Genomic DNA, 17,865 nt, shown 5'->3' with positions numbered 1-17,865 from the left:
AATAAGAGTAAAACATAAAACTACAACACTCTTTGGGGGGGGAATGGAAGAAAACTTTTTGACTTTGGATTAGACAAAGAGTTCTTACATAAGATACCAAAATCATGATCCAGTAAGAAAAAGAATTGATAAATTAGACTTCCTCTGAAATTTAAAACTTATGCTCTGCAAAGGACATTGTTAATAGACAAAAATAGTGATAAAATATTTATGAAGTACATACCCAACAAAGAAATTGAATCTAGATATACATAAAGAACTCTCAAAACTCAATCAGGAGGGTTTTTTTCTAAAAATCAGTAGGACATAAGCAAAAGTTTTGAACAGATCATTCACCAAGATAAATGCAAAGAAACACATGGAAAGATACTCAATGTCATCAGTCATTAAGGAAATTCAAGTTAAATACAAAATGAAATACCATTATTCACCTATTAGAATGGCTGAAATAAAAAATACTACTACCACTGAGTGCTGATAAGGATTCGTGCAGAGCCCCTAGAGCTCTTTCACACTGAAATAAAACTGGTACAGCCACTCTGAAACAGTGTGGCAGTTTCTTTCAAAGTTAAACATACACTTACTATATCACACTTGCAGGCATTTATTCTAAAGAAATAAAAACTTACGATGACATAAAAATCTGTACAGATGTGTGTGTGTGTGTGTGTGTGTGTGTGTGTGTGTGTGTGTGTTTATAGCAGTGTGATCCACAATTGCCAAAAACTGGAAACAACCCAAATGTCCTTCAATGGGTGAAGGAATAAATAAACTCTGGTACATTCACACAATGAAACACCACTCTGCAATGAAAGGGAATAAACTACTGATACACATAACACCATAAATGAATCTCAAATAGGCTAAATGAAAAAAGCCAGTCTCAAAAGATTGCATATTGTATGACTGCATTTACACGATTCTAGAAAAGGCGAAATATAGGGACAGAACAGAAAATGGGTGCCAGAGACAAAGTGGCCAGTACAAAGGAAATAATTGAAAAGTTTTTTAAGAAACAAATATAAATTTTTAAAATAGGATGATACCAGAATGGAGCTACTAAAGAGAAATTAAATGCAAGCTGGGAAATCAAACACAACAAAAGACAACAGTTACAATTCATGAGGAAGAATTCATGGTAAAATTTTTCTATAATTAGACAGTCCTCAAATTGATGGATCACCAAGTGTTAATCCAGATAAACTTTTAAGAATTTCATAACATGATAGCAAAATTTATATATAGCAAAATTTCATACCATAAAAGATAAAAAGAAAATCCTAAAAGCTGCCAGGTATAACTGCAAAGCAGTAAGAATCAGACTAACATCAGATTTCTCATCAGTAATGAAATACCTTCAGAGTGGACAGAGGAAAACATCTTCAAACCAAAATTTCTGTATCTGATTGATAATTCAAGAGCATGGGGACAGGAGAAGGGAAATGAAGACATTTTCAGACTCTTAAGCAATTATGCATATCAGTAAATCCTGTTGACCACTTCTAAAAGCATATCCCAAATATGATCATTCCACAGCTACTATCCAATAGTAATAACTCTAAGTAGCTGATCATCTTACTCTGAGTTTACCACCTTAGAGTAAATTATCCACACAGCAGTCAGAGTAATCTTTTTAAGACATGAATCAAAAAAAAAAAAGACATGAATCATAAATAAATTTCTACTCAAATCCACCCATCACACTCATACTAAAATCCAAACTCCTGAGGACAGCCTACATGATCTGGTCCCATGCTACTTCACCAATGGCATCTGCCTCTCCCAGCCATGCCACACTCTGTGGTCTTGCCATTCTTGGAGCACACCATGCTCACTTCCAGCTCAGAACCCTGACACACTCTTCTCCCACATCTTCCCAGGACTTATTCCATTACTTCACTTGGTTTTCTATTTAAATGTCACCTCCTCAAAAAGCTTTCCTAGCTCCAGCAGACACAATCGCACACAAGCGTGCACACATACACACAGTTTCTTAAACACCACTGTATCAACAGAATGTGTTCAGTACTTGGTAAATGCATACATAGCAGGGAAAGCAAAAGGAAGTAATTTAAATGTTTTTTGTGGAGTCACAGAATTAGAGGTAGTTTTTCTTTTCTTCCTTATACTTTTCCACACTTAAAATTTTCTACACTGAGTATATATTAATTTTATAAATATTAAAAGTGTCATTGAAAATTACTAATTTAAAAGGGCTGCTTGTATAACTATTCTAGTTAAAAATATTTTTCAATTACCATGATCCTGAGTTCTACAAAATATAGTTCATTAACATACTCAAGTACATCAAAAAAAATCCCCACTCCGAAAGTTTCATAAACATATAAATTTTCTTTTGCCAAAAATTCAAAACTCCTCAATACCAGTAATATTCTTTCTCCTTTCTCTGTCTCTACATTTTCTCTACACCTTTGGTATGTATATTATTTCATTTCTACCTCTTCAGCCACATTTCAATATCTCTACCTGCCTGCCAACCAAATTTCCAGTCTATCTTTCTTGCTAATTATAAAATATATGAAAAATCCACCTGCTACTTCTTAAACCATATCTACCTATCGTATGTTTCAAAGGTACACACACAAAATCTGGACTATTAAGGAAATTAGCAGGGGCAATTTTTCTTTTTTTAATGAACCTACCCTCAAAGATTAAAATATGAAATATCCGACAATGTCAACTACAAATGTCTAGTTTAACACTACCAAAATATTGCTCAGTTTTTAAGTATAACTATACTCAATCAGTAATTCAATGAATAATTTCTAAATACCTACTATATGCTAAACACCACAGGCCCCAAGAATAGAAGAGAAATAGTGGTCAACAAGGCAGCCTTAGTGAGAATACCAAAAAAAAAAAAAAAAAATGGGGCAAATAAATACACAAGGTAATTAGACTGTGGTTAAGAGCTACTAAGAAAATAAACAGGACACCATGGTGGCAAATTACAGGAAAGACTTCATGAAATAGGTTGGCTAGGGAAAGCCTCTCTAAGGAAGTGAACTTTAAGACAGGTAGGGGTCTGCCTCGTGAAAAACCAAAGAAACAGGTGAAAAGGACACAGTATTAAGATCCACAGGGCCAATACTATTGAAATCTAAAATCCAAACCAGAAAAGCCAAAGTCATTTCAAGAAAAGTGCCAGATGAGGAGGTCCACACTGTAGCTCTTTGATGACCTGGCTTAATCCAAGACTAAAAATTAGAGTATTAGGTAAGGGCAATCATCTTACTTCAATATGTAGTCATATTGTTAAAATGCTTATCTAATAAAAACTCCTTTATTTCTTCTTTTTCTCAGAGCTAGAAAGAGAATTACAAACTATAAAAAGGAGTGCTGCTTCTGAAAGAGTTGAAACAGTGTAACATCAAGCACATTGTTTCCAAAAACACAAATAATAACTATCCAAAGATATAAGTAAAATTTGCTCTATGAGAGGGGATATGGAGAATTTTCTGGTTGGCAGTGCATATTTCAAGCAAATTCACAGCTGTTATAAGCTGGAAAAGGTAGGAAATGATGGTTATACAACTTTATAAAAATGTCAAGCACCATGATACGTTGGTGCTTAGTTTCTGAAGGTCCCTTGAAACCAACTGCAACAAAAAAATTTCTAATGCCCTATGAAAAATTGACTCACATAAAATTCACATTAAAAGTAACAAGTGTCTAGTATGCCTCAATTTCATAGTATTAAAAAAGCAATGTATTACAAAAGCATAAGGCCAATTGTAACATGTCATTAGAAAATAAAGTAATTAATCAAATGTTCTACTTAGTTATCAGGTAAAGTACACACTAATGAAAAGAAAAAAATTTAAATGTTAAAACTATAGAGGCAGAATTAATACTGCTCTTTTGGCTAAGGTAGGACAAATTAAAATAGAACAAAGCAAGCTATTAAATACTTATAAATTCTTCATTAATAGCATTATTTGGAATTATGAATATAATGATTATTTAGCAACATCAATTGTTTGGCAGCAAAGAGAGCACCATCTCTAATGGATTTTATATTTTAAGAGAGACTCCCCTCAGACTCTCATAGAAAGTATATTTATTCTTAACTAAGACACAATTCTAAGTGGAAAGATGCAGCACTTTGCTAAAGATAAGTGTTTCCACCTCCTTAAAGGGATGAAACTAAGTCAACCAAAAGAAGTCCCAAATTTAGTTTGTTTTAAATTGAGAAACATCATGCTACCTCATCAGTGGCCTTCAAAGTCCAGTTATGACCATGGGAATGTGTGGTTTACCCTTGGAGGACAATTTTAGAACCACTGGTATAATGAAAACACTGATGTTAAAGTCAGTCATAACCAACAATCTTAGCTCTCTGGTTTCTTCCAGGATTAGGATCATCAAGTCAGATAGGTAACTCAGAGAACTAGAGAGTCACATAAAGAGCCAGAGACAAACACAGAAGACCACACCACAGAGTCCCCCCCATCACAAGGCCATTGTACCCTCTACCCACAACCCTCCCCAGATGTTCACAGGGTTCTCCCTCACTCCATTCAGGCCCATGTTTAAATATCTTCCCTGAGGCTTTCCTTCACCTCTTCTCTCAACATCCCTTTGGCCTACTTTATTTTTACCACAGCTTTCATCATTAACATTATACATTCACCTCCTTTATCAGGTCACCACTAGAATGTAAGAGGAAAGACTTGTCTGTAGGGCTGTGTCTCACCACCACCTAGCAGAGTGCCTGGGGGTGGAGATGCCTCTTGACAGAGTGAAACTTCATATAATGCAGCAAGATCTGTGTGAAGTCAGTGTCATTTAACAGACTGACAAAAAAAATTCATCTTTTGCCCCTGAGATTATCGCAGAACACCAAATAAACTATGTACACTGTCACCAGTCATGAAAGGTCAAAATACAATCCCAATGTTTTAAATGTAATCCTGCTTAAAGTCTTCTCGCAATAACTGCACAACTTCTTTTCCACGTTATGGTGCTTAAAGAATAAGTAACCCAGTTGCTCCGATTACCCAGAAAATTCCTTCATGGTGCATCCCCACTCCCCACTCCCTCCGGCCAAAACAAATACCAAGAAATGACACTTGGTGCCATCGTTCACAGTACCAAGAGCACAGACCGGCTTTACGCACTGCACGGAACTGGCTTTGGGTAGCAGTATTCGCTATGTGAACTCTCTAGAAATAGCTTTATATTAAACGCAACCCTCAGCCCTTTATAGCAGGAAAATATGGCAGGTGAAGGTCGTAAGCATCCGCTCTGCATCATACTCAAACCTGCTATACTTTCCCAAGGGAATGGGAAACCGGCGTGGCTCGCCACCACCTGACACCCCTCCGCGGCGTCACTCGGCGCTGCACAGGCGCGTGACCGGGGACCGGTCCACCGCTCTCCCCACCCAAATAAACTCGGAGGCGCCCGGCCCAGGGACTTGGGAGAAGGTGGACACGGTTCGCGAGCTGACATCTGCCCAGGCTTCGCTCTCGGAATCAGAGCGCGGGGAGCGGTGACTCAGCCCACCCAGGCCCTGCCCTCCTTCCCGCGCCCCGCGGGACCCCGGCCGGGAGGCTGCAGCCCCGCTGGCCGGCCGAGCCCCTCGCGGCTCCGCTGCCGCCAGCTCGCGGAGCCTGGGGGCCGCCCTGCCCTGGCCCCGCCAGTCCCCTGCACGCCTCTGAGCTGCACTCGCGGGGACCGGCCTCCAGGACGCGCCCCGGACCCCGAGCCGCCCGCCCCAGTCCGCTACCTTCGCTTTTGCCCAGAATCCGGCAGCACAGGTTCTGCAGCAGGACGTTCGGCGACTTCTGGTCGGGGGTCGCCATCCTCGCCCGAGACTGCCCACGGGGGCCCCGCGGAGCCGCCGGCCCGAGCCCGCCCGCCCCGAGCCCGGCGAGCTCAGGAGGCCCCGCCGCGCCCCGCTGCCTGTGCCCGCCACGCGCCCCACGGGCTCCCGGCGTCCCCAAAAGCCTAAGGCCCCGCGGGAACCGCCGGCGACAAGGGCGCCATTTTAACGGAACCCGCCGAAACGGCGGGTGCTTCCCACAATGCCCCACTTCTTCCGGGCGCGCGGAGCCGTCGGTGCGCTGGCTTAAGGGTTCCCCGCGCGGTTCCCCGACCACCGGCGCCAGGCGGCAAAGTTCCGGCACCAACCGCGCCCCAGCTGCCTGCACGTGCTGCTCCCGGTTCTCAGACCCGGGGAAAGCCCCGCACGTCCTGGCGGCCGCTGACTTGCCGCGAAAGTGGTTGGTGCCCAGGAGCGCTTTATAGTCCATAATTTTTTTTTTTAAAGTCATTGGTTCGAGTGACACTTTTGGTGGAAGAAGCCTGTTTTAAGAAATACAGGATGTTATGATTTTAGCATTTGGTTGAGCACTGACCTCATCCTGCTCTGCTATCTAGCTCTTCACAGGCGCGGGGTGTGGCTTCTCGCCTGCCCCTCGCCCCGCACGTCGCTCTAACCCCAGGCAGCTATAGTCATTGGAGACAGATGAAGAGAGAGGAAAGGCCCAAAGAAAAGGAAAAACAGGCAATTGCAAGTCATTTTAAAGACAGTTACAGACGCGTAAGCGCGAGTGCAAGAAAAACCACGGGCACTGAGAACTACCCAACCCAGGAGCAAACGACCCAGTCCAGCGTCACCTGAGGAAGGTGGGGGACCCTGGAAGCCACAGGAAATTAGACCAACGGTGAGCACTTCTCCCCCGTTGGACCAACCTGAATTTCTTTCCAGGGAATTGGGGATTAAGATCAAAAGAATGGGTATCTCTAGATGCCGTGAACTGTAACAGAAAAAAAAAGTCACCTTCCAACAACCAAGTGAGCTGAGTATGAGAGAAAACTCTACCCCTCCCTTTCCAGGGTGAGAGGAGAATGCCCAGTCTTACCAGCAGGCCCGCCCTGAGGCATCCTGCTGGACCTCAGGGGTGTCAGATGGTACCTAAAAGGGAGCCTATTGAAGGGTCAAGACCTTAAAAGGAACCCTATCCACACGACTATATATTTAAACGCCTGTCGTCTTCTACCATTTGAAGTCTAGGAGTAGGAAAACCGTGAGTCACAAGACAAAGGCCCAAAGAATCTCTGAGCGAGGCACTTGGAAGTGCAGGACTTCATGTCAAAAGCAGAACTGCAGTTTCAGATAGCAGTGGGTGTTCACAGCGCTCCTCCTTCCCAGCCCTCCTGCTGTCCTTGCCTGGGCTCCTCAAGTACCCAAGCCCCAGTAGCAGTCATGGCAGTAACATCGCGAGTGTGACGAGAGGCACAGAGAGGAAAGGAAACTGGAGAACGCACGGCCCAGCACAGTGGACACTGTGCAAGTGTGTCCTCCATCTCCATCACTGGGACTTACCTCAATGTACCTCTAATTTTCCCATCTAAAGATGGAAATAAAATAACAAGTACAATGTGGTGGACATGTCACAGGATGTAGAGAAGGACTTGTCCAAGAATTGGCAACTAGTGTACAAAACTGAGGACCCTACATTTTAAGAACACAGAAAATGGAAGGCAGGCACTGCCTCGGGGTTTATTGGGAAGCAGTCAAACTGGCATTGCTAATCCATCGCTCCCATTCCTGAAAGTCCCTCTATAGCTGATCAGTTGACCATGAAAAGGAGGGTTTTCTGGAGGTCTTGAGACTATTTTAGGGACATCAGGATCTACCTGCTAGGAAACCATGTAGAGGTGAAAACCACTGTGTGGAGCCCTCAAGAAAAGTCATACATGCGCCCCATAAGAGGGTTGGCCTTGAATGTCTGCCACAGAGATGGTATTGATGGCCACTCAGGGTTAATCGGAAGGTGAGGACTACTGACAGAGGATGTGATCATGTACCAAGTTAAGGAAAATATTTTTAACCCTTGTCCCTAATCCCTCTGTCCTGACTCAAATTAGGAGAATTAAAATTAGTAATGGAAGGTGGAGGAAAATAGAAGTGCAGATGGTATCTCCTACTTGGGGAACATTAACTGGCAAAAAAGTAAATAAAAACTTTTAATGCTTAACACCCTAAGATGAGACTGCTTAAAAACAGGTGATATATGCTATAGTACAGGAAGCAACTATGAAGTAGTGTTCTGCATTTTTTGCCCCCAATAAACCATGCCACCCAGAGTTCTCACCTTTTTGTAATCCCCTCCCCCTTGGCTCTGGGCAGATCCTCTCACTTACCTTGCCTAGAGAGATGTAGTGGAAGAACTGCTGTGCCAGTTCCCAGCCTCAGCCTTCAGAAAACCTGGGGGGTTCCTCTTTGGCACTCTTGGGAATATTGAACCACCATGTTACAAGTCCAGTTATCCCACTGGGAATATCATGGGTAGAGGCTACATGGAGAGGGAAAGATCCTGGGATCCCATGATATGAGAGAGAGGGGCCCAGCTATCCCAGCATCCCAGCTAAGCACAGTCCACTACAGACCCTCTGGCTGAATTCAGCCACACAAGTGACTATCTACAAAGCAAGCAGAACTGCCCACTGAGTTTAACCCAGGTTGCAGAATTCTTAGCTAATAAAGTGTTTCCTGTTCTTGGCCTTAAATTAAGGGATGGTTTGTTACACAACAGATAACCACTACAAATTATCATTGTCTGGTGAGGTTCAAGTGTGGCTTCATGCAGGACATGCCCCTAATTTGCCTATTTTCTCTCAAATCCATTACCTATCCTTCCCTGATCTGCTCTGTATCCTAGAGTACACCATAATGAAAGCTCCCTAGATACAGAGTTCAAAACACTGGTTATAAGGATGCTAAATGAACCTAGTGAGAACCTCAACAGCATAAAAGAGGACCAATCAGAAATGAAGGGCACACTAACCGAAATGAATAATGATTTGCAGGAAATCAATAGTAGTTGAAGCTGAGAATCAAGTCAGTGATTTGGAATATAAGGAAACAAAAGACATCCAATCAGAGCAGCAAAAAGAAAAAAGAATTAAAAAAAAAAAATGAGAATAGTGTAAGGAACCTCTGGGATAACTTCAACATACCAACATTCATATCATAAAGGAGAAGAAAGGAAGCCAGAAATTGAAAACTTAATGACAGACAACTTTCCTAACTTGGTGAAGGAAATAGACATACAAATTCAGGAAGCGCAGAGAGTCCCAAACAAGATGGACCCAAAGAGGCCCACATCAAGATACATCATAATTAAAATGCCAATGGTTAAAGACAGAGAATCTTAAAAACAACAAGAGATGCCCAGTGGGGCGTGGCTCAGCGGTTAAGCGTTGACCTAGAATCCAGGAGATCAGGGATCGATTCCCAGGAAGGGCACATGCCTGTGTTGTGCGCAGCAGCCGATCAATGACTCTCTCATCATTGATGTTTCTATCTCTCTCTCTCCCTCTCTCTTCCTCTCTCTGAAATCAATAAAGATATATTTAAAAAACAACAACAAGAGAAAAGCAGTTAGTTACCTACAATAGACCTCTCATAAGACTGTCAGCTGGTTTCTGAAAAGAGACTTTGCAGGCCAGAAGGGATTGGCAAGGAATATTCAAAGTGATGAAAATCAAGGACCTACAAGCAAGATTGCTCTACCCAGCAAAGCTATCATTTAGAATTAAAGGATGACTAAAGAGCTTTCCAGACAAGAAAAAGCTAAAGGAGTTCATCGCCACTAAACCAGTATTATATTAAATATTAAAGGATCTTCTTTAAGAAGAAAAAAGATTAAAAATATGAACAATAAAATAGCAATAAATTTATATCAATCAACAATTTAGTCTAAAAAATAAAATAAATGAATAAGCAGAACAGAAACAGACTCATAGACAGAACATTTTGATGGTTGTCAGACGGGGAGGGGGAGAGGGAAGGGGTGAAAAGGGTGAATGAATTAAGAAGTGCAAATTGGCTGCTACAGAATAGTCCTGGGGATGTAAAGTACAGTGTAGGGAATATCAATAATATTGTAATAACTATATGGTGTCAGGTGGGTGCGAGGTTTATTGGGATGGTCTTTTAGTAAGTTATGTAATGTCTAATCACTGGGGTGTACACCTAAAACTAATATAATAATGTATGTCAACTGTAATTGAAAAATAAAAATAATTTTAAAATGTAAATAAATAAAACAGCATTATATTTTTAAAAAGCAGAACAGAATCAAGAAACAAACCAAGTTGAAAATAGGAGCAGCATTTAAAATCATTAAGAAAATATGATTAATAGTTTTTAATAAAAACTATTAGACAAAGTTCAAGTATAATTCCCAAATCCTCTAATCTATTTCCGACTCACATGAAATAAAGGCCTTCCAGAGCTGTTTAAGTATGTCCCTGGTGAAAATGTAAGTTACAAAAATTAGAAATAATATGTAAAAAATTTTTAAATAAATAAGCCAAAATTCCTCACAGATCACCTTAAATATAAATGCAGCAAGTCCACAGAGGTAAGTTTACAATTCTAATTACATCGTCTCAAGGCTGCATTCTGTCAACGTGGCTTCTCACTGTTGGTGTTGACCTTGATCACCTGGCCTCAGGAGTAGTGTTTGCCGTTTTTCTTTAATGTAAAGTTACTTTTTTCTCTTCCTTTCCACACTGCACTCTTTGGAACAACGTCACATTGAAGGAGTGGATAGTTATGTTCTATGTCCTTAAGTGTGGAATATCTACATAAATTATTTGGAATTTTTCTTCACGAGAAATTTTATTCTATAATTTACTTATGTCAGTTAGTACTCATAGATATTTATTTTATACTTTTGGTCATATCTACGTTACTTATTTTGCTACATTACTTATTTTCTTATACAAATTGTTTCAGGCTTGACCCTTTGAAGCTATTTCAGTTGACTCCTGTATCCCTTTGAAATTCTTTCATCATTGTGAGTTATTAAAAAATAATTAATAGACTTTATGTTTTTATTAATACCATTTTATATTTATAGAAAAATTGAATAGATAGTGCAGAAAGCCCTATATACCCATCCACCCCTGGCATGTAGTTTCCCCATTATTGACATCTTGTATATAGTGTGCTATATTTGTTACACTTAATAGTGTGCTTGGATTAGTGGGCTATATTGGTTACAATTAATAAACCAATACGAACACATTATTATTAACTAAAATCTGTGGTTTAAATTAGTCCAGTTTTTCTGGCTGATGGGTATTTTGGTAGCACAGTGAATTCTATGGTCATGTTATGCACCACTGTCTCATCTTTTCTGTAAAATGAGACCCTTCTTCTGAGGCAAACCATTTAGTCTCTCCACGTCTGGCTGTTCTTAGTCCCCTGATCCCTGTGTGAGTATGCCACTCCTCACAAGAATAGACCAGGTCTGTCTCCTTTCTCTTTGATATGGGCTAGATTTAACATTCTTTTTTTTTTTTTAAAGATTTTTAAATTGATTTTTAAAGAGAGAGGAAGGGAGAAGGAGAGAGAGAGAAACGTTGATGTGAGAGTGAAACATTGGTCAGTCGCCTCCTGCACGCCCCCTACTGGGGATTGAGCCTGCAACTCAGGCATGGGCCCTGACTGGGAATCAAACCTGCAGCCTTATGGTGCACAGGACAGAGCTCAACCAACTGAGCCACACAGCCAGGGCTAACATTCTTTTGTACTCTCTCTTTCATGTCACATTTGATACTGTAGGGGAAAAAATGCATTTAAGCTGCATAAATTAGAAGCTTTATGATTAATGAGGTTATCAGTACCCATCACAGTTATTATAAAGATTTTCTGATTGACTGATTAAAACTAGCGAACAACCTTTCAAATTACAATTATTTTATAAATTAAGATTCACTTTTCTTTTTCGAGATCAAAATGATTTATCGTTCTGACATCAGATCAACAAAAAGAAACTCCAAGTAGGCTTTGAAAAGTCATATATTTCAGGAAAATGACATTTAACCATTGTAAATAGATGGCTAAATTACTTTAGAAGTCAGGAAGTCTTCTGAACCACTATCCTTTCTGTTGTCTTGTTTTGTGAGTAAGTAGTGTTTCTTCTTATACTTTTTAAAAATTGGAATTGATTTTCAAAGGTTAACATTGGACAAGGCTCTACTCTAAATGTCACTGGGATTAAATATTGCTTCCACCTGTCTCTCCATATTAGCAAAGGAAAGCCACTACCCCTTCTTTCCTAGAACTGCTTTTGCGTGTATTCTTTTATGACTCAGGATTATATATTCACGACTTTTGAAGCATATTAAGTGTTTTAGTATGGTGTTCAACTGAAACATTGCTTCTCTGATTCTGAAAGTATTTTTAATTAATTCTAAAACACTATGAAAAAGAATACAAGTGGTTTTTCATAATGGTGATGAAATACACTTGTTTGGACACAGAATTTTATGTTTAATGTTTTAGTCCTGCTCTTGTCGCTTCTCATTTCCCCTATTTAATAGTGCTCTAACCATGAACTTTATCTTCGCAGTTCACTCATAAACTGGGTGAATGTTCCTGAGTTGTTGTCTGGGGTTGAGGTGGGGATAGATGAATTCTCCATCTAAAAAGAGCTCTGGTGAGGAGTTAATGAGCTGAAATTGAATGGTGAGGGATGCTGCGTGCCTCTGGCTGGTGACTAACAGCCGGAATGTAGGGGCCCGAGGTTGGCCTGGGTGCCGGGGTCTGATTCATTTGGAAGATTAAACCTACCTCGCAGGTTAACACCTGTGTCACAGGATAGCACCTGTCAAGCCAGCTTGAGATTACAGTCAGGCTGGCCCTCCTGATTAGCTCCCTCCATCCCCTCCACCCTCACCTCATACCCCCCCAGGCATATGAAGTGGGTTTAGGTGTCCCCTCCTTTCAGGGCTTATATTCCTTTGTTAAAGCTCTCACTGGACCAGACTCGCCCCAAAACATTGTTTGATTTCCATGGCAGGATATACCACGTGCCCAATAAGTCTTTTTAAAATTCTAGGACCCAGACCATCCCAGTCCACACACCTGACTCCCAGGCCCCTCAGGGCCACATCCACAGGGAATGCAGGGTCCTCCAAGTTGCAGGGTCACACACTTCTGATAGGCCACTAGAGCCACCTCGTGCCCCATTGCTGTCTTACATCGGTCGTGCTAGCTGCCACCTCCTGCTCTTTGTGTCAAGCACAGTATGTTTACATCTCTCACCTTCACAACAACTTCACGAGGTCAACTTCACGAGGTTCACCCCATTTTACAGAAGCAGAAACTGCAAGCTGACGTTATAAACAGCCCATCAGAGATCACAGCTGGGGAAAGACCCAGGGTTCAAATCCATGTGCAAGCCTCTGAGGCTGGAGCTTTTCAGGGCTGCAAAGGCGCCTCTCCTTCAAAGACATTTTTGATTGCTTAATATATTTTTCGATAACCACTCTCCAATGTCTCCAGTCCTTGAGTCCTGAGGAATTGGAGGAAAGCTACAAAGGAGAAATCTGATAAGGCATTTGAAAAAAAAAAAAGAAGTTAATTAGTTTTACGGATGATTAGAGAGCTTATTCCCCTTTTGCTCGAACAAATGCTTTGCCCGAGTTAATAATGTGAAGGAGACAGGGAGCCTCTTTTGACCACAAAACCTTCAGCTGCAAACTCTTCCAGGAGCCCTCGTGGTGAGCGAGGCCTCACAGGCATTGAATGAGGCCCTTTTCCCAGTGCATGGAGCTTTGTGCTCAGTGATTGATTTGAAGCACATGAATGACTGGATGGCTCATTTATTTCTATAAATATCTATTATAAATTACCTTGGCAGAGGCAGAATTCAGTGCATCTCAGCGGAGTAGAGGAAAACATTTGTCCTTTGTCACGTTTTTATATTTGCTGTGCCTCACAAAACAACCGAATGGACTAGAGACCTACCATGCGCAGCCACCGTTTATTCATTCTCCACAAAATATGTTTAATGAATCTTTAAAGATACACCTGGATTAGAAAAGGCGAGTCTATACCATATGAAGTACAGAATCAAAACCAAATGCCTCTGTCCTGTGTTTTACACATCCACTCTTTAATTTATGCAAATTATACTCTTAGACAATTCCCGCTAACATTGTCAGTATTAACGTAAAATAAAATTACCGTGTAGATATTCCTAAGGCAAGAGCTGCAGTCTAAAGTCCACTGTGCGCAAACTTGATTTACAGTTTAAACGCAACAGACTTAAGCGACAAGCAGAACACTGACACTAAAGACAGGGTGGCCCTGCAACTCACAAAGAGGAATCGTTTAATTTCCTCTAGCCTGCTTTCTGACCTGAAAGACAAAACTGTAGTATTTTATTAATTTCAGGTTCTTGTTGAAAGAACCACATGGATGGTGTCCCATGAACTTTGACCTCGCCTCACTGTTACGCTTCAGGCTCCTCCCCGGGCAGCCACAGGTCTGCACCCCAAGGTGACCGCTGCGTCATGTCTTTGCAGTTGCCAAGGAGGGCCTTGTGTTTATATTCGGGTATTTCAGAGTTTATTTCACTAAAACTGGGCCGGTCTTTGTTCTTTCCTGACCATTTTATTTAATTACAAATTATCCATATTTTGTAGATCTGTTTTGCTTTGTTTTAAGGCTCAGAAGCTACTAAAAATTCAATGTAACAATCCACAATGTTAATAACACAAATTTATCACGCTTAACTCTTTCATCTTTGGTTTATAAAATGGGGTCAAAGGTAATATGTACAGAAAGAAAGGAAAGCAAAACAGGTGAGATGGAGGAAAGAAGACCAAGAAGGGGGGAAAGGGAGAGGACGGTTGGTTTTGCTTGCTTGATGGAATTTTCTTTTGCTTGCTTTGCTCCAAATGGACACTCCAACCCGCTATTTTAACTGTCAAACTATTTAGATCAGTATTTCTCCTCAGGACCCTCCAACAGATTTCCAGACAAAAAGGTCACTGCTTAAGCTCTATCTCCAGAATTCCAAAAAGCATTTTAGTGATAAACTAATAGGACTTGCCATTTTTCTATAAGAAAATAACCCAGTCAGATTCAGAGCTTTGCTCTAATTTCTACCAGGTTTTATTAGGCATTACTCCATTTTCCCTTGGGTCTTGGCATTACAGCCTTTCATTTTTCAATTCATGCATCCTTTTTAGATTCCTAAGGTTTTCTTTTGGCATCTTTTAGTTTGGAAAGCTGTCTCCATATGTTCACCTACAAAATTGTTTTTACTTTTTTGGCAATATTCTATACACACAAATCTTTAAAAAAATCATTTCTTTTGTTTCCAACATAACAAATGTGCATTGAAAAATTGAGAAACAACAAAAAACACCTGAAGGATTAAAATCAGGCCTAAGTGCCCCCATAGAGAAAAATCAGGCCTAAGTTCCCCCATAGAGATAGTCACCATGTTTTAGTATTTATATACCCAGTCTTCTCCCCGTGCACATGTACACACATAAACATAAAATTGTACTACACACGCTGTTTCGGTACCTCCCATTTCACTCAATATAGCTCATGGGGGTTTTTGTAGGCTGAAGTTGGCCTACACAGTATTTCATCCTGTGGCTACATCAAAGCTTGTGTGTTTTATTTCCCTCTTCATGTTCTTGGACATCCAATTTGTTTCCAAAGTTTTCACTATATATAAAGAACATTAAAGCCAAACCATTGGACCCAAACCATTGTCCTAAGTCCATTTGCAAAGCTCTGAATTTGGAGCAATTGCTCTAAATCTATATCAAAAATGTTTCTTGAAGATAAATTTCTCTATTAGTCGATCTCATTAGAAGTTAGAATGATTCGGGAACAACTCTTGTCTTTACATCTCCATGCTACCTTTTACAAATTGATTAGGCAGTACCGTGAGGTAGAAAGGGAACAGGATTTGGAGCCGGAAGATAGAGCTTTGATCCTGGCTCTGTCTAGATCCTTGCAAAGCCACCTACACACTCAAAATTGTGGCTTCCTGGTCAGTACAGTGGACGCACCTGCACTGTGAAGATACACATGCTGATAAAATGCCACACAAACGAAACTCTTATTTATAACACTGAGCATGTGTTAACACTGAGACTCTCTTAAGGAAGAGTCATGGATGAGACAGCTTTCCTCACCAAACCTGCCTGATGCGTCTATTATGGTCCCTGAGGCTCAGAGAAGTTGCATGCTTTGCCAAAGCTCACACAACACTAAATGGCCAAACAGAGGCTAGAATTCACATCTCTCCTAGGCGGATGCTCTCTACCTTACTACCTAATAGACACTTTGTAGTAGAAATTTCAGTTACCAATTGGAATTCAATTTTAAAATCTATATTTGAATAATGATCATCTATAAAATATATTAATACTTCTTATTTTAACACTTAAAACTTAGGAGATTAAAAACTCAATATAAGATTGTACATTTAAAAAATCTTTACCAATTGATTTCTACCATGTTGCAAAGCTGCTATCTCTATATTTGTTTGTTTTTTAGAAAAAACAGCATCTTTTTTCTTCCCGGTGAGCACTGTTTTCTTCCCCAAAGTCCCTGGTGTGTTGCATAAAAATTTAAGACTTTTTGTAATTTCATCTAGCTTCCAGGAAATCACTTGTAATTTATGCTGCAGGACATACAGTCAAAAGTATATTTGAAGACAGCAATCAATACATTTGATGCAGAAAAAAATATACCCTCTCAGTTACCGACAGGATCACTGTGTAGAATGAGTTACTTGAGAAAAACGTGTATTTGGTTCAGAATTGTCTCAGCTCTTTTCTCCATTCTGTAAACATGCAGAAGACCAGAGAGGAAGCCTGGAGAAGAAGAAAGGGCACCCCTCTTCTGCCCTTCATGACTTACAGAGCCAGGGGCACCCTCAGAGGCCCGAGATGAGCTCCACCAGGTAATCAGGAGAGTGAGGCCAGGGTGAGGTTGGTCAAGGCTCTGGACCATCCTCCATGAGGCAGCCTAGTGCTGCCCTCTGCTGGCCAAAGCGGCTGAATTGCTGCCCTGAGACACAGGAGTTGCAGCTTAATCAGATCAACTGGTTTAGAGAATAAATCTAGTAAGCATTATATCATTAAGAGAATTCTCATAATGCTGCTAATAAGTCTCTTCTCTACTAGTCCACAAACTTTGCTTTACTGAAAAAACCTGTTGTCGGAACAGTCCATCTCATTTTCAGGATGCTTGTAAGACTGTTCCACTCTGCCATCAGACAAAAAAAGTGAGAGGCAGCCAAGCACATTGCAAGGTCCTTCAGAAAGCCTTGGGTTCAAATCTTACTACTAGCTGTGTGACTCTGAGCAAGTTATTTCTTCAAGTTTTAGTTTTCTAATTCTTAAAATAGAAATGAACATTTTGATCTTACAAGATTTTGAGAGGATTCAATAAGTTAATGTTTTAAAAAATATCTGATAAGCATTTGAAAATCATAGCTATAAAAGAGGTTATGGAAGGCCTATTAATAGATGTCAATATTTTAATTTTTTCAAGGTGATATTAGAAAGACCAACAGAGAGATCCATTTTATCACACTGCATCTATTTAAAAATGAAACCTGATTCAGCATTCCATATATGTGAATATTTCATTATTTCATGTGCTAAAAAATTAATCAAAGATAAATTGAAAAGTAGCCAAAGGCCTAAATATGTAAAATTATTTCCATAGTAATAATCAATGGTCAGAGGCCCGATCTGTAGAGATTCATCGATTCAGTAAGCACGGTCCTATCTACATGTCTCTAGAACATCACTGTCCACTTGAAATATGAGTCACAAATGAGATCACATATACGAGGTAAATTTTCTGAAACCATGTTCTAAACGAGCAAAGCTAACTAATTTGTTAATTCAGATTGTGTTGCCTTACATCTTACTTTCTGAAAGAGAGCATTCCGGCTTCAGTCTGAAGTCCTAAATCGAATCTATGTTTGGCTACGAAGCAAACACTTCTCATGCCTGGCAGTATCTCTGAGATGGACACAGCTTAACCCGTGG

The 17,865-nt window shown here is 40.5% G+C and overlaps 1 protein-coding gene across 2 annotated transcripts in view; it reads right to left on the bottom strand.

Moving 5' to 3' along the window:
* The window catches only part of TUBGCP3 (tubulin gamma complex component 3), a 76,481-nt gene extending 70,462 nt beyond the window's left edge, over positions 1-6,019 (bottom strand). Inside the window, exon 1 of one of the 2 annotated variants that reach the window (XM_081127993.1) lies at positions 5,753-6,019. In XM_081127993.1, the coding sequence (XP_080984119.1) occupies positions 5,753-5,828 (76 nt within the window). In that variant the 5' untranslated portion in view covers positions 5,829-6,019. The remainder of the gene's footprint in view (positions 1-5,752) is intronic. The other variant, XM_081127994.1, reaches the window with a different exon arrangement.
* Positions 6,020-17,865: the final 11,846 nt, after the last annotated feature.

Source organism: Miniopterus schreibersii, assembly GCF_964146895.1.
Source record: "Miniopterus schreibersii genome assembly, chromosome: 2".
Classification (NCBI taxonomy): Eukaryota; Metazoa; Chordata; class Mammalia; order Chiroptera; family Miniopteridae; genus Miniopterus; species Miniopterus schreibersii.
Note: the sequence above shows the minus strand (reverse complement) of the source record. Positions and strands in the feature narration are given on the sequence as shown.